General features: G+C 40.0%; 2 protein-coding genes across 4 annotated transcripts in view; one reads left to right on the top strand and one right to left on the bottom strand.

The window, feature by feature from the left end:
* On the bottom strand, positions 1–25,126 carry RO60 (Ro60, Y RNA binding protein). Of its 3 annotated transcripts, none has more exons than XM_073356714.1 (9): positions 24,361–25,126; positions 14,793–15,393; positions 13,681–13,901; positions 13,227–13,373; positions 9,056–9,193; positions 6,302–6,418; positions 5,121–5,234; positions 3,014–3,160; positions 1–1,574 (listed from the first exon to the last, which is right to left on the bottom strand). In XM_073356714.1, exons 2-9 carry the CDS (start codon positions 15,370–15,372, stop codon positions 1,422–1,424), a joined length of 1,617 nt encoding a protein of 538 aa, XP_073212815.1. In that variant the 5' UTR covers positions 15,373–15,393; positions 24,361–25,126; the 3' UTR covers positions 1–1,421. The 3 variants fall into 3 exon arrangements, with proteins under 3 accessions (XP_073212815.1, XP_073212816.1, XP_073212817.1); XM_073356715.1 differs by having other exon boundaries at positions 24,615–25,126; XM_073356716.1 differs by lacking the exon at positions 24,361–25,126 and adding an exon at positions 18,297–19,750.
* The window catches only part of UCHL5 (ubiquitin C-terminal hydrolase L5), a 31,293-nt gene continuing 30,485 nt past the window's right edge, over positions 24,554–25,361 (top strand). Inside the window, exon 1 of the mRNA XM_073356717.1 lies at positions 24,554–25,361. Coding sequence (XP_073212818.1) covers positions 25,280–25,361 — 82 coding nt within the window. The 5' untranslated portion in view covers positions 24,554–25,279.

The raw sequence follows: 25,361 nt of genomic DNA, 5'->3' as shown, positions 1-25,361 counted from the left end.
CCAAATTAATCTTGTAAAATAACCACAGCTAGCAGGACACTGACAGCCACATGCATACAATTTAGGGAAAGATGTAAAGTATTACTTAAAAACCTTAAAGATAAAACTTGTGTTCTTAATCTGTGACATTCTGAAGAGACCTTTTGATGGATAGATAGGATAGATAGAAAACACACATTACTATTAATTCCTGCTCGAAAACAGAGTCAAGAAGTTATCTGTAGACACAACTTTCTCCCCTATGCCTTTTGTCCTCTTCTTTCTTTATTGTCATACAGAAGATTAAAACTCTCATTTCCAAAACACTGCTAAACAAGTAAGATTTTGAGTGTGTAGGGGACAGCTGTATAATGCAGAAAGATCACTGTAAGAATGTCACTACAAAGTAGAAGTAGTTTTGAAAACAGATTACTGATTGAATTTCTTTTTAAAACAAATGCTAAGAAGTGCTCTGCTTTTTTGGATGGTAAGATTTCTTCAAAAGAATGAGCAGATAATACAGAAATTAACAGCTAATTTTTTTCTGGTTATGATGACCAAAACTTAAGAGTCACACTAATTCAGATGTATCTGTTAATCTTCATCGAAAAAGCACTTGAAACCTCAGCAAGCTATTACTTTGGAGGATGGGACTTGATTTTATGACTTCAGGGATCCTTTCTTTTGCCAAAAAGAGTTTGTAGAGATTTCTTACAAAGCATACAAATTCTACAATAGTCTGCAGAAATTGCAATTTACAAAAACTGCCTTTCAATTTACCAAAAAAGTTACATATTTTATTTTAGAAGATCCAGATAGTAATCTGTTCAGAGAAAGTCTGATTATCACAATTTAATCACATATTTCCACTTTTACTTTGTCAGTATAAAATTTGACAAGTAACTTTTACACTCCATCACAGTTACACGGTCTAGTGCACTCCAGAAAATAATTTCTCTTTTATAGATTTGAAACTGAACAATGGAAAAGGTTGAATCTTATTCTTCGCAAATACAAATATTAAAAAAAAAAAAACCAAAAACCGTGAGTAAACTGCTGTTAAATTGACACTATTTAAAAACAATAACACCATTTCCCTTTCCTGCCCAGACTCCCAATACCAGAAGTAACTCATCAATTTATTATTGAAGACAAAGGCATTGTACAGTGACAGAAAACCTTAGTATTGTTCAACTATTATAAATGAAATTAAATCAAACTGTGTAGCTACGTTTAGCAGGCTTTCCCATTGTTATTTTTAAACTACGTGCAACAGAAAAAAAAAAAAAGTCATTTCTCATCTGCTTTTCCCTTTACAAAAAGGTATCATTTTGATACGTGCATCATGTGCCATATTTTAGTACAGTACATTTGGCTGGCAGTTCTCAGGGCAGAGTCTCTTGCCAGCAACGGACCCACTGTGAATAACAGGTGCTAACAGATTAAATCAAATCCAAAGTGAAGTTGCGAATGACATCGAGAGCTCCTGTGTCAAAGCCACATATATCCAACATGCCTCTATCATCTGGGTCTGCTATGGTAAAGCCATTTGATGTCATTCCACACACGATCAGTTTAGATGGAATACCCATTTTCTAGAAATAGGAAGGAAAGCAAATAAAGCATTTTCAGTACACCAGAATATACACACGACAATTTATAAATCATCTGGGGCCTAAATCCTGAAGTCCTTACTCAGGTACTTCACAGTGCACTGATTCAGTGATGATGGCAACAGGAGATTTCATGAGTAAGGATTCCAAAAATCTAGCTGTTAATATTTTTTTAAACCAAAATTGAAGTCTCAGTTTGATTTATGTGAAGATGAAATAAATGCAATCAGTTGGTTTTACACACCACCAAAGCCTGTGGACAGGAATACAGAGTTAGCCTGTGCTGAAAAGTGGGTTATTTCAAATGGAAACATTTAAATTTTCTATTGACTACATTTCATATGATGACTGTTGTAAGTAATGGCCATCCAATCATCTAATAGGAGTGACAGCTGCATTTATGGATAAAGCATAGCTCTTGCAGTCAGATCAGGTCTCAGCTCTGCCACAGACTTCTTGGTGACCCTTGGCCTAGCCATTCAACATCCCTGCCTCAATTTTACCCAACTGCAGAACAGAGGTAACACTTACCTACCTCACAAGGGTGATGTGGTGATTAACTAAGTCTTTAGTGTTTGTGAAGAACTTTGAGGTCCTCACATGAATTATATAAAGTAAAAGGTATAATATGAATATAAATTCAATCTCTCTCCTACTGAGGATGTCAAAGATCTATTTTATTCAGAATTTGAACAACATTACAGTGGAACATGTTTATAGTGAAGTCATTTTTCTGCAGTTTGACTTCATTATAAGTGAAGTTTCATTTCAAATCGACTTATAGGGAGAAAGCCTACAGAGCTTACAAGATCAGCACAAGAAAAGCTGCTGGAAGCTAGTAGCCCACAGAGCTAATAACTTCAGTAGCTTCCCTCCTGAAAAGATAATAAGCAACATAAGCTCTGCTTCCAGGGGCTTTTCACTCCTGTTTATCTGCCTTCTTTGCAGGCTCCCATAACCTCACACTGGCAGCTATTTCTATATAAGTTTTTACTACATTACTAAAAACAACTCTATCACAAAGCACTGAGGAATATCAGAACTTCACGTTTTTGGATAAGCAGAATTTCACTGATTTATCAATCATATATCCAATAGAAAAGTTCAAAAATTCACTAACCACTAAGTACATCAAATTTTGTCACGAAACTTAAACACAGGATGTAAATATTAGGCCAATAATTAATGACAAATTTATCTGAAAATTCCTGTTCTTTTCCCCCCCAAGAAATGCCATTCATTTCTCCCTGAGTGTACAAAGATTCCAAGAATGAATCTTTTTTTCTGTAATACAAAAGCATACGTTTATTGCATTAAACCACAAATGCTTATGTCTCCAAAACAAATTTCTTAACAATTTAATATTTTTTCCACAATTGTATGAGAGGACAATGATACTGTATTATCAGAAGGTTATTTACCTCTCTGTACTCCTTTAGAGCAACTGCAGGATGAATATATCCAGCAAAGGTCTCATTATCAGTGAACACAATAAAGATATCAGCAGCTGTGTGTGTTTTTTGAGCCCATATCATTGGAAGAGAACAATCAGTAGCACCCATTGGAATCTAAAAATACACAAGAATATTATTGAGAACTGTATAGGGCACTTCACCATAAAATCTGGAAGTATTACAGTGATATCTTATAAATATTATCCTTTCATATTACTAGCTATGATTAACTATCCAACAGCAACGTGGCCCTGAAATTGAATAGTACAAAGAAGGACATGAGAGTTAACAGTTTTCCTACTTGTATCTACCATGAAGCATTCATGGTTACTCTTTCTTTGACATTAATTGCATTAGAAACATTGAACATAAATGTATCAACATATATTTTATAAATAAAAATAGGTAAAACACTGCCATTTGATAGCTTCTATAAATTCAAGGTATTTAAAAACAATGATGTTTATGTATAGAGCTGGTTGAAAATATTCCAGTGATACAGGGTTTTTGTCAGAAAATGCAGATTTATCAAACCTGAAGTGTTTTGTTGAAAAATATTGGGTTTGAGGAACCTTTGATGAACTACAGGTAGGATTCCAACAGTGAAACTAAACAAGAATCGTGTCAAGTTTAGTCAGTAGCTACTGGGTCCCAAAAAGCATATTTCCTCTGGGAATCACAATGTATTGTCTCCAAAACAAATTTCACCCCCCCCAACCCCAAGAATTTTCAGTTTGTGAGAAATTTCTAAAAATTGGGTTTCATTGCTACCGGAAATTAAACCAAATTTCAAAATACTGAAATTGCTATATAAAAATTTCAAATGTCAAAAGATTGAAAGTTCCCACAAACTGGAAATTCCAAGTTTCAGCCGGCTCTAGATAGATATTTAGAAAGTAGTCAAAAAGAATTTGTGAGCAATTATGTATAAACTGAACGTAAATTTCTCTGAGGATGGTTTTTCTTTGGGGGGGGGGGGATGGGGGGGGACCCTAAGGGACTCAAGTATAGCTTACAAGCAACTCAATACATTGAATTTAGCCTTAAAAACCTATGTTTAACTTGAGTTGGTTTGAGATAGACATAGAGGAAATATGATACCTCAAGAATATGAATTGCAGTCTTTACCCTTCAACAAAATTGGCCAGTGCCAACAAAATTGAAAACATACAGAAAAATAAGGAGTAGCAACATAAAGGGAAAATTAATAAGTTTAGTAATTAAGAAAAGTCTGATAGCAGGCAGACAGTGAAGTTTTTCCCTTACAACTTAGTTATGAAGATAAACTCAAATTGCAGGCCCCATCCTGCAATGCAACATGGATGTCCACTGAAGTCCATGGAGTTCTACATGGGTGCACAAGTCTACCCGTGCTCATCAAATTGTAGGACTGGGCCTTGGATTTTGGCCTTTTTTATTCAATACTGTAATCGGAGGCTAACCTAACCATTGATGTCAACTGGAGTCTTATCCAACTGCAATGGGCTTTGGATAAGTCACCAGAGGAGTTTATTTCCAAGAAACTGATAAATTTTATGGCACGTACTGTTGTAAAGCACAAGTTAACAGCAATGAAAAGTATGAATTAGAACATTGCAGTGGCTATGCAGAATTGAAGATATAAAGATGATTCTTTATACAGTTACTTTGAAAATGTAAAGTACTTTAAGCACTATATGCAGAAGCTTCTTTGGTAACATTACAAAAAAAAAATTACACCATATTGCCTTACAGAATTTATTGTATGCTCATCCATCTTTTTAAAGTTTATGAGATTACGTGCCAATACCACTTCTCTAAAATGAAGTGTAGAACTATTCAGATAGTAAAGTAATAGGATTTGCTCGACATAGCTTTTCAGAAGAAATCAGATATATTAAGAAAGGAAAAACAAGAAGATTTTACTAAAACGTATAATAAATTCGCAATGAGGATTAATTAGAAAGCAAATATTAGAAAGCAAAAATTAGAATGCAAATACTAAATGACCCAAATTATGTCTTAATTTTTGGCAATAGATTTATCAGAATTATACAGTAGCTACAGTACAACAAAACTAAAAGTGTTCACATACTTCATACATTTTCACTAATACTTGAGGTAATGTCATGTCTTTCGTCACTGGACAGGGGACCATTTCATGTGAAAAGGCAACAGTATTGGAATCTCTCTCTGTGCGTGCAACAACCTGAGAGAAAAATAAGGTTTCGGGGAATTAGGTCAAGTATTTTAATTATGTCACTTTGAAATTATCTGCAGTTTGTTTTGTGATAATTCAACATATTTTCTACTGAAAACACAAAGCATCAAATTAAAGTAATACAGATATGACTGACCCCCAAAAAGTGAAGTTAATGTTTCAACTCTACCCTTAATTTGCAGTGTTATCCTAGAGTGCCTAAATATTGCAGCAATCCAAGATGAACTAATGGACCTAATCACTATAATAAAAAAACCTTAATTTTTAGTTTCCAGATACAAAGTTTGAATTTTTTCTGTTCTCTCTCTTTTTCCTTCCTTTCTGTTATAGGAAACAGACTACATTTTGAACATGGTACATTTCTATTTTTCTATATTCCTGAAATTTAAAAAGCACAAGTAATTTCATTTTAAAGTTTAAACTTTAAAAACAAATTGACTGCTATTTGAAATGTGCACTGAAGTATTTTCCTAAATTACTAATCCCCTGCAAAGTAATTTTAAAACCTAAAAAGGAAAAAAAGTATGTATTTTCCTCACAATTTAAAACATTATCATCCTTTCTAAATTAAAATTCCACATGAGTGAATACATTCCTCAAAGCATGGCTTGATGAGATGGATTCATGTATTAATATTTTCCCAAATCTCTTTCAACTCAGTCTGCATTGTGCTTCAAGGAAAGTGATTTTAAGTGTTTTCCGATAGAGCAAATAAAAGCAGCCTGAAGACTCTTCTAATAGATGTTGGGTACCAGCCTAGTATTCAGGCTGCTCTTATTGATTCTGGTTACCAACAGTCTCCAGGGGCCTTTCTAGCAACCATGCATAAGGGTATCCTAGCCATATCTTCTATGCCAGAAGCCAGGAGGGGGTTGGCACAGAAGCTACTTTTGGTGGCCCTATGCCACTCACAGGTTTCACCATGCTTAAGGAATCCTCTAGTGGCATCTTGAAGGCATCTTTGTGCCAGAAGAGCAGTACAATACTGACTTAGTGTTCTAAATAATCAAGCCTAAAGAATTCTGGATCGCTACAAGAAAAGATCCATTTCTTACCATACACATTGCTGCAGCAACTGTACTAGCATTGAGCACACTGCCCAAAACTTTTTGTGTCATGGAAGCACTGACATCAACTGCAAGCAAGAAACGCTTTCCTGTTGGTTCCACTGTCTAAACAAATGAGAGAAAAAAACCCATATATATAAAAATCTCAAAATACTTATTTATCTTCAATTCCGTCTCCCAGGAGAGTATATTTAAAAGCAGTTAAATAAATCGAGTGAATTCCCCCTCTCTTTTGACACAATATTAAATTTTTAAACAATTACTAAATCTTTGCTACAAAAATTCAATACTATGTTACACATTACATTTACATAATGCCTCTCATGCAAAAGATTTCTAAAATGATTTGCAGAGCCTTTTATAAAAATGGATAACTTTACCAAGCTCTGAAATACAGAGCCAATCCTATACAAGTAAAAACTACACAATAAGTTTTAGGAGGAAAAGAGCAACTTGAGCTGTCAAAGTAAATGGGAATTTAGCTTGACAGGAAGAAGTTACCCATGTTTAAATCTTGCCAAAAAGGAGATTAAATAATAACCCTGGCTCAGGTAAAAAATGTCATCAATTAAGATTTCAAGACAAGTGGTCAGGACCCCCATTTTTCATTTTATCTGAAAGACTGCATCTCTTAAAACAATTGCCCATGGATTCATTACAAAAAATTGTCAGAAAAGTACCTCCCTCTAAATCACCAAATCCACATGAAGTTCTCTCATGGGACAAATGAAACTAACCATACTACTAGCAGCTGAATTCAATTTAGCCAAACAATTATTTTGGTATTGTTTAAATGCAAAAGTACTATGACTTCAAAATATTAGTGACAGACCTTACAACACAATGTAACCTTTTAAGAATTACACACAGCTTACTTCAACATTTACGAGGATTTTTTCCATGAACGGTAGATTAGTAACTAGTGTAATTATAGAACTAATTAACTGGTGCATAAATATCTGAAAGTAAATGGACACAAAAATGTGGCAATAAAATGCAGTCTTGACTTCATAATATTCTATATTCAGGAAAGGCCCTAACACCCAAGGGAAAAAACAAACAATCCAACCAACCAAAACCAAAAACTAAATAGCTAACTGAGTGTTTTGGTTAACTCATCAAAATCATCACTTTCATGCTTAGCTTCATTGTTCATGTATTCCGCAGCTGAAACTGCTCGTTATCTGAAAACATCATCATACTGTGTTTTACAAAGTGGAATGCTAACAGCTGATGAAAGACAACTTTATTACGTAACAATTTCATAACATGATTTAGTAATATATTTTTATTTTGTGCCCATGCTTTTTAACAAAGATGGATAGCTACAAAAGTTAAAAGGACACTATAGTTTAAGGTGCCTAAATAAATGTGGGGAAAATTCAATTATGGGGAGAATACTTCTCCCCTAAACATTTCAGCTATTAATCATGCTTATCAGAAAGGCACATTTATATCACAGATCATAAAGTTCTTTAAAGCTGACTACATCTCATGATTAGACCTGGCTAACAAAATGGACAGCAAGAAGTCGGTCCCTAAATTTAAAATAAACAACCTCCCTCCCCGCAACTCGGGTGACCAGAGAGCAAGTAAAAAAAAAAAAAAAATTAGGATCAGAGGTGGGTGGTAATAGGTGCCTCTGTAAGAAAAAGCCCCCAAAATCAGGACTGTCCCTATAAAATCAGGACATCTGGTCACCCTACTCCCAACATTAGGCTACGCTTAAACAAAACCACAAAACCACCACCCATTTTGGGCCATCTAGGTTTAAAAAACCCACTAACAATGCACTGGGTAGTTGGAAACAGACCCACTTGCACTATAAGAAAAAGAATTAAGGCAGTAGGCAAAAAGTCCTTTAATAGTCTTGATGTAACAAGGTCCGCTCCCACCTCTTGTAAATGCCCCCTCTGGTTGGATGTGTCTGCATCCTTTCAGTTTTGGTGACCCCTTTCAGTGGTTCTTAGGCAGTTTTCCTAGTGACTCAGCCCTCTTACCAAGTCTCTCACACTATCTGCATGTGAACAAGAACAAACCCCTTCTGGGGTACACAGTCCACCAGGGTCTATCTCAGTACCCCATTGGTGGTGTTTCTCTAGCCCTCTCCGGGCTCAGTCTTTAAGTAATCCCGACCCGGTTATGGGACCGTATCCCCAGGGCTTCCTCCCTGGAAACACTATCTTCCTGCGGCCCTCCCCAGGCTCACTCCCTACTCAGTAGCAGCCAGCCAAGAGCTCCTTCATTGCTCCCTGGGGCCCTGCTAGCAAACTGTCTTTAGCTCAGACCTAGCAGCCAGCCAGAAGCCTCTCCTTCCCCTGGTCCCTGCCAGCAGACTGTCCGTGGTCCTGCTGCTCTTCCAGCCAGACATGCAGTCTTTTCTTCTCCAGCTCCAAGCACCAGCTAACTATTGCTTTGTTCTTCACCTCCTTTTTTATGGCCCTCCTGACGCCTGATTGGATGCTTCCTTGCAACCATTCTAGGCCTCTTGGAGGACCACTTCACTGCTCCTTTCTGGGAATGGGTATGGCAGAATCCTGAGGCCTCCAGCAGGGGGCCTTTGGGCCTAGTCCACCCCATCATACTTGGACAGAATTTTAGGACCAACCTCAACCTCAGTAAGTAAGAATACTCGTCTATCTTATTGCTTACTCTGCTTTAAATCACTCCAGATATTTGCAAAGCCAGGTTTATAACTTCTCTAGCAGAGATCTACAACATGATAGTTAAACAGACCATTACCTTGAATGTTTTGTAAAAAGAGGCATCAAGAGCTTCTAAAATGTCTTTATCAGGAAGCCACCGAAGTTTTCCCCGGTTTCCATGTCCTGTTTTGTAGGTTTCTAATGCAACCAAAACATGGAATGGATGTATTCGAGCCTATAAACAAAACATGCTTTAAAAATACATTTAAAGTACAAAGAAGTTCAATTATTGCTGCAAATATTAACTACAAATTACATTCTCTCTCTGCAGTTGCAATTATCTGCCTTATTTTATTGTTTCTTCACATTTTTAAAATACAATTATAGGCACTTATCCAGTGCTCTGTCCACTTATTTCATAAATTAAAAATCACAAGAAAATAAAAACAAATGGCTACGCACAAATATATCCACTTTAGTCCCCACATCCCTTAACAACAACATACTTAAAGAGAGAAAAGAAGGTTATGGAGCTGCTTGCACCTCCGTCCCCTTTCTGGTCTGAGTGCACCCTCCTCAGCTGTTTGGCCTCATACCTTTATTTGACTCAGGGTGGAACTTAGCAATTCTCCCACTCTTAGACCTTGACCTGGGTACAATTACCCTTCAAAATCCAGTGATATGCAGTGACCAACAACCTTCTTAAAAACAAAACTATTTTTTATTTAGCAGTAGGAACAAAGCTTTAGAGAAAAATTATTTTAAAACAAACAGTCTACACACATGTCTATCTTAACTAAATTCCCACCATTTCATGATGGCGACCTACGTAAGCCTAGCTTCTCCAGACACCACAACAGATTCCTGAATCTAAGGCTAGTTTCAGTCTGGTTCCTTGCTTAGGTCTCCTTTTTAAAACCTTCTAGAGTTCTTTGTTCTCCTGTGCCTGGAAGGTCTGAGCCATTCCTGTTGAAACCAGTTTCACAGGCTGGCCATAGGCCAGAGACAAAATAATTAAGTCCAATAGTTTTGGCATCGTCCCTTACAAACTCTTAAGTGTTTGCTGATAAATGGCTATATTGAGTGATTCTTCTCCTTCCGACCTACATTGCAGACAGCCCAACTGAGTTAAACCAATGTAGTCATACAGCAAACAACAACCAGGCCGATACAGAATATAAAATTATTACAGGGAACCCCCAGAAACTTCACAATGAGCTTTACAGTATGCCCCAAAGGTTAACAAGTCTGGGCTCCGGAAAATCAGGGAGGGAGGGTGAAGCAACTTAAAAAAAATTCAAGGACTTACCACAGAATTTTTTTTCCCAGTAGCTCTCTCTGGGAGAGAACTCCAGATCCACTGCCTCTGCTAATCTCAACTGTGGCAGTATACCATGGCATGAATCACTCAGCTAATCAGGTACCCACACATTTAAGGCTTTATAGTTATAACCAACACTTTGAATTCCACCCAGAAGCTTACTGGAATCAGTGCAGATCACACAGCACTGGTCTGAAGTGCTCCCAACGTGCAACTCCACTTAATAAGCAGACTGCAGCATTCACACTACCTTCAGCTTCCAAATAGTCCTAATGTGTACCCTGTGCACAGTGCATTAAAGCGTCTAATCTTGAGAGTTAACAAAAGCATGGATAATTGTGGCACCAAGGCCCTCTCTCTCTCTCTCTCTCTCTCTCTCTCTCTCACAAAACATACACAAAATTGCACTCTTTTGATCAGGCACAGATGAAAAATCTCCACTCAAGCACCCAGGCGCATCCCAGGATCTAACAATAGCATCATATTGTCATCTGTTTTACAAATTGCAGTGATACTCCCTCTGTGAGGGGCACGGGTATGAGGGTGCCCACCAACATAAACTCAATTTTCTCTGGATTAATTTGCAGCCAGCTAGCTCTCATCCATGCCCTAAGTTAATCAAGGCATTAGGTAAGTTGTTCCACTTCTCCAGCTGGATCAGATGCAATGGAGATGTAGAGTAGGATGTCATAAACCTACTGACTGCATTGCAGCCTATGTCTCTTCATTAACCCTCCCAACAATCATATACACATTCATCAAAGAAGTGACAATATCAATCCCCGCAGCACCCTACATGAGTGCTTGGGTCAGAGCTGAAGTTGCCCATAAACACCTTTAGAATTTTTTTTTAAAAGAACAGAATCAAACAGCAGCAGCTCCACCCATCCAAACTTGTTCGCAAACAAGCCAACAAAATCTTATGGTCAACCGTACAACAGATCAAAAAAAAAAAAAATCAACACAGATACTTTTAGACCAATCTAGTGTAAGATGAAAACATCAACAATTCAAAGTAATAACAAAAGAGGTGGGTGGGGAGGGAAGACCTTTGCCTGGGAATCTTCTAACTTGGAGAATTCTTAACAGGATTGTATTCTGTCCCTCAAATCTTCCATCTTAATAACCGAAAGAGATTTCTTTTAAGTTAACCTACTATAGCACTTAAATAGGGTTCCATCTCAGAGCTACGTGGAAAAAAGAAATCCTTTTTCAAAATTGAAAAGTTGTCACTTTTATGTATTAAATATGAAAGTACGCTGCCAAATTCAGTTATTTGAAACTGACTTTTTTGGAAAAGTACTGTGTTAGCCTATTGGAGTGGTCCCCGAACTTTTCAGGGTCATTCTCCTCCTTGTTCGTGTCCACACCCACGCCTCCTGAAGCGGCATTCAGGCTATGCGGACAGGGGTAAGGGGGCCGAGGCTGGGACCGCAGCTGGGGGCTGGGAGCAGAGCTGCAGCCGGGCTGCGGGGGAGGCTGGCAGCTGGGGCTGCGGCTGAGTGTGGAGCTGTGGTTGAGGGCCAAGACTGAGGGTGGCTGGAAGCAGGGTCAGAGCAGAACTGGGGCCAAAGCAGGGCTGGGTGGCGCTCCCTCCCTGCCCCCTGTGAGGGCTGACTTGGGCCTCGATGTGCCCCCCTGAATGTTTCCCCATAGGGGTTGCGCCCCACAGTTTGGGGACCACCAGTCTATTGTCTGTTACGTAGTTTAGCCACTGTTTTTTATTTTGCTTTACTAATTTATTTTTCCCTCATTTTGTTCTCCCTAAGTGGTGTTTATGTAGCTTGTTTGTGCCAGCAAGGAACTGTGCAGGTCCAACAGATCTAAACATGTACACACCTTCTCCCCTCTTTCATAATAGTTCCTCCCCTCTTTTGGTCACTCCTTTCCTTGCCAGTTCTGATGCTGTAAGCTTTTTGGAGGGATCTGGAAAAGAGGAGACCCTTTCTTCTGACAGGCTTCTGCTCTTCTGTGGGCCTCTTGGAGAAGATCCTGGAAAATGAAGATTCCCTGATTGCAGTCTTCTCTGCATCATCCCCAGTCCATGGAATGCCCAGGGAAGGAGCCATATGCCTTCTCTGCCTCCTGCTGAAGTCCAAGTGACTCATCCATAATTGTGGCAAGGACCAACCCACTTTCTTCCTTCATTTTCTCACCAAGTGCCTCAAAAGGCTCAGACAGTAACAGGGTGTGGGGGGAAAAGTGTCTCTTCCCCACTTATCATGCTTTGTCTTCCCTTCCTGTCTTGGCTCTATGCACGTCTCCTCCACTTGCTTTCCTAGTTTCCTTAGGGATCCTTAGGAATGAGGCAATACCCTCACAATCTCATTTCTGCTCCTCCAATTTTCAGGCCCCTGAGAAAGGAGAAAGTACACCAGGCTGCTCTTCCACTCCATTCCCAGGCTTCTGCTATACCTATACTTTTCCATTAACAATAATATTAAAATTTCAGAAATTCAGAAATTATAAAGTATTTCTAATTATATAGCAGCATCCAACCAAACTCTGAAACAGCAACTGCTGCACTTTTACCCCACTATTGGAGTAGCTTCAGAAAATCATGTTCAATTGATTACTAAAGCAGTGCATGAGAATGCTTAAGTTATAACATTAATGCATGAGACCAGCAAATGAAATTCTCCATGGCTCCAACTCAGGAAAACACTTAGTCAAATACTTAAAGTTAACTACATGCTCAAGTGCTTTCCTGAATCTGGGTTCATAAGCAAAGCAGAGTCAACTGCAGAGTAGTAAGAAAGAACTTTCACATAAAAAGGTTATCTTTGATTAGCAATTATTGTATGTGATTGGATTTAACTATGTCAAAGCACACCTAAACATTTTTCAACAAAGAAAATACATACACTTCTGAAGTTTTTAAGAAATGCAATTTAGGAAGAGAATCATATCAGAAGTAAAAGCACTGAGTAGTGAAAACAGTTCTTACCTTTTTTAACAATTTCTCATTTCTCAGTCTTTCACACACTATTGCTACTTCTGGGCTTGCTGGTTCAAGTACTGAATTTGCAGTCATCTTTCCTAGGTTCCTCAACATTGCTGTAATGGGCATCTCCTGCAACAATGCCTTCCACACCTGTTACAGTAATATATGGAAAGGGGGGAAAAAGATAATATTTTAATTTGATGAGAGACTCTGTCTCTCGTATACACAAAACATCAAGCAAAATATGCAAACAATGTATTTTAAAGTGTCAGAATTACACAGAGAACTTCATCATGTTGATTAACTACTTATTAATGTTTTAAAACTCGCTTTAAGAGTTCCATTTGGATAAAAATACATTTTCAGCAATCCAAACTCGTCAAGATATACAAGACGAATTTTAGAAGGACACTAGTCATTTGATGCAAGATGTTAATATTTACATACACATACCCACCTCTTTAGATTTCAAATGATTTGTCTGGAGATGCTCCCTAACTAACCTATACTCTTCTATCAAATGAATAACTTCCAATTCATCTTTCGTGTGTTTCACTTTCTCCACAGCCTCCAGATATTTTAACAATTTTTCAGTCTCAGAAGAAAATTCCTTGTCTTTATATGCCTCCTGGACTTCCTTCCACCCCTTGGTGATATACTTAGTAACTACAGCAAGTCCTATGAAAAGACAAAAATATTTTCCATTCAGGATTATGACCCAGGTAACAGAGAGTTCAGTAAGTCTGGCAGGAGAGTTGATTAGAAGGATGCTTTTAACTATGGTTTCATTCCCAGAACTGCTAGCCAGCTACCAATAGAGTGGGTCTAAGTTAGAACACTACAGTCATATACATTAGGCTGCACAATTCAGAATACTTTCCAAGATTTATTTTATTTTATTCACTGTATCATCTCCCTTTGGAAGGCTGAAACTTAATACAGGTAGTTTTCTTTACAATGTTTTTTCCCCTACCCTGTGCCACAGCAAGAACAGTGTTGTGAAAAATAAGGGGATAAAACTAGTCAGAACATTTAATGAAAAGATGACTGTCAATGTGCTATGTATAAATATTTCAGTTACCCCAACACACTACAAAGCATTAAAACATTTTGAAGTAATCTGCATTTTTTAAGATATAAAAATAGATTATATTTGAGGAGAAACATAAAACTGTGACCAAAGGTCAAAAATAATGAGGAAACAACAGATCTGGTTGAATAATGAAAAAATAAATGTATTTGCCAACTTCTGGGGAAAAAAAAAAATAACTAAATGATTTGAAAGAATTATTCAGCCATCTCTTGACAGGAGTCACAAAAAATAACCAAAGACCACATTTATTCTTAAAGAGTCAAGATAAACAGACCATATTTTCAAGCTATCAGCTTCTGTATTATTTCTAAAGTTTAACCTACAGGATACATGGATGCTGAGAGACCACTACTCCATCAAGACCTTTAAACTTCCAGGACAGACGTATGCTAGAAATGAAAGGTTTAATATAATATCTGATATACCATATTTTCTTAACTAGTCCAGTCTCAAGGTCAATAAAACATTACTGTTACCTTCACTGGCAGGTTTTAGGTGGGACAACCTCAGCAGATCTTTATGAGACCAACCATTTCTTTGTTTATATTTTGTAACTGCTAAAGCAACAGCCAGGCCATTCTTTCCATTGTACCAGTCTGCAACAGCTTTTCTCAGGGCACGGCCCCACATGCCACACTTCATGCCCACCTTCAGATCCTTTTTAAACTGGATGAAAGTAAACAGATGAGTTGGTATGCGGCAGACTTCAGAAACAGCCTTAAATGCTGCTTGTTTTGTTTTTGCATCAGAGCACTGTGAACAAATTGCAAGAGCAAAAAGCATGGGCTCCTGTTTTGCTGCCCTGCCTTCTTGGCTGAACGTCTTTATTTCCTGTACCACATCACAACCTTTGCCATCTTCAATCAGTCTTATTAAAACTTCAGCATTTTCAAAGCCCAGTTTCTGCTCCTTGATGTAGTAAGTACCACCTTCTGAACCAAAACATAAGAAACGGTGGAGTCGATTCATATCTGTGACCTGCCATACATATCCACCTTCCGAGTTCAGCACCTGCTTGTCATTCAAGGGCTGCATTTGATTTGCGTCTTCATCCATTGCTTAAGAGTTTCAGGAAGCCTGTTAAAAAAGAAAGAGTACAATTTTACTACAAATAAATGTTGAACTATATTGGATTTTTTGGCTTGTAACATTTCCTCCTCTTACATCTGTAGCCAAATGAGTACATCATATCTGTAATGCCTTCTCCCCTTGCCCCTTCTAGATTTACATTAAACATAGTTCAGAACAGCAATAACATAGTCCAGTAAGCGCTTAAGTTACTAAAGGGCATCTTCAAGGAACATATTTAAAAATTGGGTTTATGCCCTCTTTGGCTTTGATGTAACATATAAACAAGTTGTGAAAAGGGTTTGCTTCAAACAGGGATATCAAGTTTGGTTTTAATTTCCCCCGAGTTTGCTGGTGGTCTCAAAGCATTTTTATTGTGAGCTCTAACAGCTTAACTGAAGGGGCAGAAGTACTCAATATTCAAATACATTCTTTATCCAAAATGTTAGTCACTGAAGTTAAGTAAGTGTTGATTAAAAAAAAAAAAAAGCCATAAGCAGTCTGACTAAAAACCCTTTTCTGAGTGATGTCAGCATTTTACTAGTTCTCCAGGCAGGAAAGTCTTCCAGAGCAGCTAGGTCCTGAATTTCTGTGGGACAGATTGTACCTAAAACTAGCAAAATGATACTAAACTTTATGAAGGGGGATTTTTTAAATTCAAGCTAATTAGAAAGAAACTTAATCCCAAAGATGAAAATTTAAATTCCTTAGAATCAGCATACAGGCTAGTTAAAGGTGACCTGCCAAGGGAAGGAGGGTGTTTGTGCTCTTTTGGTTATAAAAGATTTTTTTTTTATTAAAATTTATCATATCTTGTCCCCCCCATTATTTGCTGGACGGCTGAATGAAGACACTGCATTTGATAAAGGTAGGAAACTTGAGCAACTCAGAATGCTAGAGAGTCCTAGACTTAAAAACAAAACAAAAAAACTGTGTATTTTGTTTATTTTGGTTATCATCTATTTAAATGAAACACCTGACAAATAACGAAGACAAATTCCATCTTTAATAAAGATTCAAACACTCTTGTCCTTTCAGATGCAAACTGAGAAAGCTCACAAGCAAAGAGAGAAAGAGAAACAAAATACATCCCAAACCTTTCAGGTCTTGTTTACACACTGCTACACAGAGAACTAACATAATATCATCTGTAGGCTTACCATATTCTTATTCCTAACCAAAATAAGATGCAAGGCCATAAAATGTATATGGTTAAACTTAAGGTAAAAAGTTATTTTTTGAGAAGTAAAAATCCAGTTGTAGTATAGCCAAAAGAAAGAATCATATATCATAACAAATGAAACATAAGGTGGAAATTAGAAGACCTAAGAGCAAATCTGAAGATATAGAACTTGCATGTTATGTCTTGGGCTACTAAGTATCAGAAAGAACAATCCTTTGAGTGTCAGAGTATCTTCTCGATTACTAGAGAGTAAAAGGAGCAACAGAAAAGAATATATTAGCTTCTCTGCAAAGTACTTTGCTGCATTAATTTTAAGTACAGAAGATCACAGACCTATTCTTTTGGGAGTAAAAAAAGATGAGGCACTGTCACATCCTGTGGTAACTAATCATGACTAGCTCACACATTTTTATAGGTGTTAAACTCTATTAGTGTTTAAAAGCATTTTAGTTAAAAACATAATCAACATTTATTAATTCTATTCCTACTTTGGATAGACATCTCACAGACTGAAGAGAGCCAGTATTCTACCCCCTACATGTGATGAGATATACACACACCCTATCCAGGAATTTCAAGGGAAAGAGTTAAAGAAAGAGTTGCGGTCTCATTGTATCCCTACTCTGCTAGAGTTTTTTTCTGAAGCAGTGAGGTGCCAGCAACTGGATTAGGAATGGTAATTTTATTCATCTTTTATTTTCATATAAAATTTCCAAGAAGTATTTCTCACTGTGAGTTTTCAAAGCAAATATGTGCAACTTTCTTTTAAAGGTCAACAGCTCTCCATTCAAAAACTGCTTGCAACCAAACTCTAATTTTAAAACACATGCTGACTTCTGAGACACGCCAGATACCCTGAAAATACCAAGTGTTAGCTAAATTGGGTGCATCTAATTGTTTTGCAACAAAAAGTGTTTTGATATCTGAAACACATGATATTCCAACATGCATGAAGTAGTATGCTTTGCCATATGGCAGCTATAGTTACATCATACTTTCAAAATACTGGGCTACATTAATCTTTGAAGTCAAGTGTTACACAAGAGATTAATAGAGTCAATTAACTAACTACAAAGATTTTCTTCCAAATGTAGAAAGATTTTGGTATAGAACACTAACCTGAACATCTCAGTAATAATACAAATGGGATGTGAAAGAGATTGTGACTCTCAGTAATCAGAATCCTGTGTGTGAAATCTATGGGGTGATTTTACCCTGTGTTGTAAGTACCTGCACTTTTCTGTAATTCTGTATTGTGATGGGTTGGACCCCGGGGGACGCCACCTGATGGGCGGAGACACTACTGAATCTACCTGTTCTGCAGCATAGGCCCCCTTTAACCTGTCTTGCTGAGCCCGGTTATTAAAGCCTCCTCTAATTCACACAAAGGCAGGGCCACACCCAGCTGCAGATCAGCTCTAGGAAGATTCAGTTTAAGGGACTTGCTCCAGCACTCAGATGTCCACCTCCCTTGGAATGCAGATCTAAAGATATATAGTGAAATTTGCCCCCTCCCCTGAGCGTGGAAAGAGGTGTGCACACTTCTTGCCCCCACAATTAGAAATTACGGAAACTGGGTTTAATAATAAACAAAACAAATTTTATTAAACTATAAAAGGCAGATTTTAAGTGGTAAAACAGAACAAAGCAGATTACTCAGCAAATGAAATCAAACACACAAACTAAGCTAGTTTCACTAAAGAAATTGGTTACAAATAGTATTTCTCACCCTAGATATTGTTGCAGGCAGGTTGCAAAGTTTCTGTGGTTCAGAGTTCCAGTTATATTCCTTTTCAGACTGAACCCGTCTCAGTCTGGACTCCACCCGCCCCCCGCCTTGCCTTGCCTTCCCTTCCGGTGGCTTTTGCAGATTTTCCTCTTGGGCAGGTTTCAGAGGGGTAGCAGTGTTAGTCTGTATCAGCAATCCTTGTGGCACCTTAGAGACTAACAAATTTATTTGGTCACCTTTTTGCCCACCAGGGGCTGCTGTGGCACCAGAAGAGAGGGCAGCCGCCTCCGAGCCAGAGCAGCCGTGGAGAGGGAGGGGCAATGTATACCATCTCACAGTACCCTGCTGCAGGGCCAGGTGAAGAGGCACAGGCCACAGATGGAGCAGGGCATATGGGGCTGCTGGGGGAGTAGCAGACTGGGGTTCAGAAGGGCTAGTGGGGGACAGACTGGGGTGGGGGCACAAGAGCTAGTGGGGTGACAACATTGAGCCAGGGGCTAAATGGAAGTCAGGATGCAGGGCCATATAGAGACAGGGGAAGTGGGGTGGCTGAGAGGAAGTGCAGGGACACATGTGGATGGGGGGAAGAGGGTGCCTGAGTGGGGAAGAAGGGACAAATGTAGACAGGGGAGTGCAAGGACACATAGGGAGGGGGCAGATGTGCCTGACTGAATGGGAGAGGCTAGGGGTCAGCCAGGGTCTGCATGAGGGATGCTCCCTAAGAATCCCTCCCTGCACCAAAAAAACCCTGTTCCATACTTTTCCCAACCATACCCAACAACCCTTCAAATTCATAACCAAGCTTTTAAATTTTTGGCACAGAATTCCCCCAGAAATATAAATAGCACCTTTCCCACTCAATTTATCTATTCCAAAACAATTAGATGCTAGTAGTGCAGTGACTCTTTGGTCAAATTTAATAATATATGCTCAGCAACCACTTGCACATAGCTCTGGCCATCCAAATATCAATACAAACAGATTATCCATTATTTTTAATTTAAAAAATAAAAGTTAAGTATCAATCACGAATTTCCTCTTGGACAGCCAAAGATACTGGCAAGTGTCCATTTAATATTTCATTTTAAAGGACTTTACTTCTCTCTTTACTATTGGACTGCATTTGAACCCAAGTCTTGGTGCAAGACTCAAAGCAATGACATTCTGGCTCAAGTCAAGAATTCTACCACCTTAGTTACTCTGACACCAACATCAATGCAAGTCCTACTATGTTGGGATAGCTACTTTGTAACAAGAAAAACCACACTTACTGAGCCAAATAATACTCACAGGTACTCATTTTGGCTACCAAGTGATTATTAGCAGGACTTGTAGGCTCAAGAATGTACGATTCCTGCCAATAGCAGAAAGATTAGGAATAGATGCTGATGATGCAAACTAAAAACATGAAGTTAAAACTTAATTTCAATTAAAATATTGATTCAAATTTTTAAAAACTAATTTAAACATTTTTAAAATCATGATTTACACTGATCACATTAAATTTTAATGATTTTTCAATGTTATTGGTACATAGTTATTTTTAGTCTTTTGTATTTTTTTAAAACATGTACATGAACCTTCCTTATTTACAGAGCATAATTTTATCCACTGTGAAGACTTACAGGCATATATAGTACCTTTTATACAGAAAGTTCCTAAAGGAATTTATAAATCTCATTTTCAAACTACATACAATTTCATCCACCTATGGCCTTATCTGGGATGGAACCCAGTAGCTATTAAACAGTGCATGGAGACACTACATCGCAGCTTAGGATACAAAGTGAAGAACAATATCCAATCCTACTGAAATTTAGGAAGGAAACATTTATTCTCTTAAATTTTTGTTTATTGGTATATAATTTCAATTACAGAATACAAGCATTACAAAACTTAAAACTCTAATATACGTTCTATTCCTGATGATTGCACAGACACCTATCATCTTACCTAAAAGCACACTAAAGAATTTTTAGTGCACTATAGTACTGTAATGCCTATAGATGGGCCACGGCTGTGCAGCAAGCTACTGCATTGTAGTCACACCCTGTCTTGCCCTGCAGTAATATCCTGTGTAGTCAAATCCTTAGAGCTGTATGTTTGGTTATTTTTACATTCTGCAATTAAAAAAGTGGAATGTATGTCCTGCACATCACCCATACAAGTTAATATTTCTACAAAAACTACCATGTGATTTTTGAAGAACCAAATTATCAGCTGTAAGCCTCATTAGAAACACAGTCCCCTTCCAACAGAGAACTGTGCTCCCTAATGCCACAGAGGAGTTCAGCATTGACTCAGAGTTACTCCTGGGGAAATTCTGTGGGACTGTGTACCTGCCAAAAATACCCACCCCTCCCGCGGATCTCCTGTGTTTCCCTATGGAAAACGGCAGGGAAGCAAACGAAACTGTGCTGGGGGGGAGGGGGGGTAAGAGGGCAACCATTAGAGTATTGCCCTCCCTTCCAAACAGAGATGGGGCATGGGGGTGCACAGGGGGTTACATGCCTCTGCCCCCCCTCATTCTGCAAGTGCAGAGCTTCCCAGCTGAAGGAGGCTGTGTCTCTGCTCTACTGATTTTGCAGCTCAACGCCGCCTCCTGGGTCCTAGTGACAGTTGTGCTCCCCTTCTGTGTGCTGGGAGGCTTCCTGTTTTCTATTCTGTACAAAGAGTGCCTGCAGTGGGGCTGGGTGGAAGAGGCAGTGGGGAAGAAAGGGGGGGTGGAATAGGGCAGGGGGAGGGGAATGTGGGAGTGAGCAGAGGAAGATGGAGAAGAAAAGGGGATAGCGGAATTGCAGGGGGAAGTGGGAGCTTGGCATGCGGCATCCCCTCGGCGGTAGCTGGGGCTCCCCCGTTAAGGAGGTCCATCGAACCCTCACCCTGACAAGCCACACCCCACTACACCTGAACCCCTCCGACAAACCCCCCACACCCAGACCCCCACCCCACTGAGCCCCAACCAACTGCACCTGGACCCCCACCCCATCAAGTGCCACTCCCCCAGCACCCAGATCCACCCCAAGCCTCCCACACCCAGACCCCCGTGCTGAGCCCTATCTCCCCACACCCAGTGCTGCCCCTCCCCTACCAGCCCCAACCACCTTCAACTGCATCCCCTGCAGATTCCCATTGCTCCTGCCCCGGAACCCCCCCAATGAGCCTGTGTGCATTCAGGTGTCCCACTGAGCTGCCCACACCCAGATTACCCCACACAGAAACCTCTCACCCCACACCCTGATCCCCCCACACTTGGATACTGCTGGGCTGAGCCTGCTCATGCACACCTGGTGCACCTGGCACAGAGAGGCAGGGAGTCGGGGGTGTTTCTGGGGCAGGGCCAGTCCTTGCACTGCGTCAGGGTCAGCTGCAGCCTCACTGCCGAGTCTCTATGCTGGGGGAGGTGGGGGCTTCAGGGTGATCTCCCATCTCAATGCAGCCAGTGCCCTGTGCTCCCCACTGCCATGCTGGAGCCACATTTATTTACTGACAAATACAATTTGCAGAATTTTAAAATATTGTGTGCATAATTTTTAGGCGCAGAATTCTCTCAGGAATACAGAGTGCAACATTCTTGTAGGCCAAAATCCTAATAGGGAAAAACTGTCTTAAGTAAATTGTACTCTATTTTGCTTTATACTCCATTTTGCTAGCTTCAAATTAGTAAAAATAAAAAAAATAAAATGTACTCCTTAAATTAGTAAGAAGAAATTGTTCTAAGTTTATTCTTTCCTAATTGTGTTAATAATTGTTCTTAAAAGTATAAAAGTTTTATGGCTGTAATTACTGCCTTATTTACTGTTTGGTATGTAAGTAAAAAAAGTGTGATAATTAATTAAAAAAAGACAGCTGGACCAAACAGTCAAGAAGGGAGTGAAGGAGTAGAGAGGCATCAGCTTTATCATCAGAATCACCCAGGTGGCAAATTGACGACCTCAAAGCAAAGGCATACACCCCAAAAACAAAATAAAAAATAAAGCAAAAAGAAAAAAAATAAAAATAAAAAAATCAGCTGCAAATAGTCCCAGTAACAACCCAAATAATGCTAATTAATAGCAACCTTAACTACCTTGTAATTAACAGCTCCAGTGTAACACAGCAAGGTCCAAAGACTTGTAATAAAACTTCTTCTTATAAAAAAAAAAAAAAGGGTGTATTGCCCTGGGACTTTGGGTTCATTCTGCATCAACATCAAAGCTTCGAAGGCGTTCAACAAAGGCCTGGCTCCCCTCCCTCCTGTGCAATTTCAGCTGACCACTGGAACTGACAAAGCAACACTAAAAACTGGTAACTATACAATCTAGCTGCAAAACTGTGTGTCTGTGTGTGTGTAAATAAAAGCATATACTGATGTTAACGCTTAAAGGCGTATTGCCTTATTCCCTTTAAAAAAAAATTCCGTATGCTTCTTATAAGCATAACATTCTGAATCACCATTTCCCACAAGACCACAGCGAATAACGGTCTCAGAATAACTACAGCTGTATCAGTTGCAACTACACTGAATTTGTTCATTTGTGCTATACAAGTACATAAAAGTGGTTTAAAAAGCAAAGTCTCACATAATTAATCCAAATTTTAAAGGTTTACATAAAAAACATATTTAAAGAAAAGCTATAATAAAACTACAGGTTCCAACCTAATTTTAACAAATTGCTACATTTAACAGGTATTTGAATTGCAAATGAAATACAACACTTACAAGTTAATTTGAAATTAAACTTTGGTTTTATGTTGGCTAAATTATAAAAAACACTGGACTGGAAATCTACTATGATTTGTATATTTATATTTGTAAGCCCTTTGAGACTATATCTTTTTCTGTTCTGTAAAGAACTGTATTCATTTGCAGTCTTTTAAAAATGTTAATCCTAATATAGAGACCAACAGCTTAGAAGGATTCAAAATTCAAAAAAGGATTAGATATTTATACAAATACTGAGAATATTCACTGTCAAATTAGATGGGATTTTTTTAAAAAAAGCACTCAAAAAACCCACAGCTTTAGAGCAATATAGACCACTAATGCTTCAGGACATAAGCTTTCTTCTGAGGGGATTAATAAGAAACTTCCCATTAACAGTTTGTTTCATAGTTGCCTGCTTCACAGTTTTTGCACATCTGCTAACAACTGCTGTCACATGGAGAACAATGGCCTACCTAAACCACTGGTTTGATTAAATAAAGCACCTCCTATGTTCCTATAAAAAATAATATGGCCTCTCTCTTAAAGGAAGATTGACACAGAACCTTTGACAAGGAAATGAGGTTTGATAATATTAATTTCTAGTTTAGGTATAGCATTTTTCACTTGCAGACTCCCATTTCCATTTTAAAGATGGGGAAATGAAGGCAGTGGGAGATGAAGTGACTACCCAAGGTCACCCAGCAGCAGAGCTTGGAATCTGAATCTCGAATTTCCTGAGTCCCAGTCCATTGCTCTTCACAGTAGCCTACACTGCCTCTCCCTCCCTCTATCACTCTTTAGTCTGATTTATAGAGAGTTATAAAGATGACACGTGGTCCACAATATATGGAAAGAAAATCTGTGAAAAGAGTATCCAAGCTAGGGACAAGGGGAAAAAAATTGTCTGGCAAGCATCCTCTTCTATAAGACCTGCACATTCACTTTTTATAGCAACCTAAAATTTTATTCTTCAAATGTGATTTTATTTTTACCAAGAAACCATTCTTCAAAGGGCTGTACGGACCACATCTTGCTTTCAACCCTTTGTATGACTTTTTGAGGTATCTTAACGAAAAAGACTGCGGGAAACAAATTCCAGTATCCCAGAACACCTGGACCACGAACACCAGTGCTCTGCGCGCTGTGTGTGCGCCTCCCCCTCTGTAGTTTTTTCTACCCTTCCCTTATACAAGAGATCTCGGGCACCTGTCCTGGGGGGTTTACTAGGCGCCCCTTCCCGCAGAGAGCTGCTCTGCCAACCCACGAACACTGGTCGTTCGCACGCCCTCCCCCCATTGGGAATAGCAACAGCGAGCGAAACGCTCCACCCCAGCGCCTACCCCTGCTTCCCCCAGCCGCTCCCGGGCCTCTCCTCACCGAAGGGGTGGCGAAAGCAGGAGAGGCCTCCGCTCGCAGAAAGGCTCCACACCCAGCCTTAAGAAGACGGACGGCTCTCGGTGCCTCTGGCAGGGGCAAGGCCGTCGGGAGGGGCGATCCTTAAGAGGGCGTGAAAGGTGTGTGGCTAGGCCGCTGCCCAAGGGAGGCCCTGCCTGCAGCTCGGACCAGTGGCGTTGCACGGGACGCTCGGCGGAGACGGCGGCTGTTGTTGCTCAAGCGGGGCCGGGCCCTACCTGCGCGCGTGAGCCGGGGACCGGGCGCAGCAGGAGGTGGCGGCTCCGCCAAGGCTTCCGCAATCAGCCCGCGGCCGGCTCTGTTTCTCCTCGCGCAGCAGGCTTCCCTCGAAGTCAGCCCCTCCCTGGTCGGATTCCTGTCAGGACAGCATCGCTAAGACCCGGATGGAGCCGCTCTTCCTTCCCTTCCCACAGTGACCAAGCTCCGAGGCCCCGGATGGAACCGCTCCGCCTATCCTCCCCCCGGCCCCCGGGGACTAGCGACCGCGGATGTAGTTCCCCGTTTCAGCATCCTGAACAGCGGCGGGCTGGGCAGGGAAAGGCGGAGCATTGGGACCCGGATAAACTTCTCCGTCGCGCCTCCCATTAGTTCCCTCTCCAAAGACCCGGATGGCCCGCTCCCATCAGGCACAGCGGCGGAGGACCCGGATCCTCCTCAGCGGGTAAGCTGAGGCTGCTTCCGTGACTGGAAGTAGTATCCCGGATGTAGTCTAGCTGCTCGCTTTCCGTCCGGGCCGAGCTCGCCCTCACTTCACCATAGAGATGACAGCGTGGGCCGCGGAGCCTGCCGGGAAGGAAGCGGCGGCGTGCGTGGGGGCGTGCAGAGAGCCTCAGCCGGCGGCTGGTGGCAGCGGCTGCTCCGTGAGAGCCTGGGACCCGCCACCATGTCGGGAGGAGGCAGCGCCGGGGAGTGGTGCCTGATGGAGAGCGACCCGGGCGTCTTCACGGAGCTCATCAAGGGCTTTG

The sequence above is a fragment of the Lepidochelys kempii genome, chromosome 8 (genome assembly GCF_965140265.1).
Source record: "Lepidochelys kempii isolate rLepKem1 chromosome 8, rLepKem1.hap2, whole genome shotgun sequence".
Taxonomy (NCBI): Eukaryota; Metazoa; Chordata; order Testudines; family Cheloniidae; genus Lepidochelys; species Lepidochelys kempii.
The sequence above is the reverse complement of the archived record's forward strand: the minus strand, read 5'-3'. Positions and strand labels throughout refer to the sequence as shown.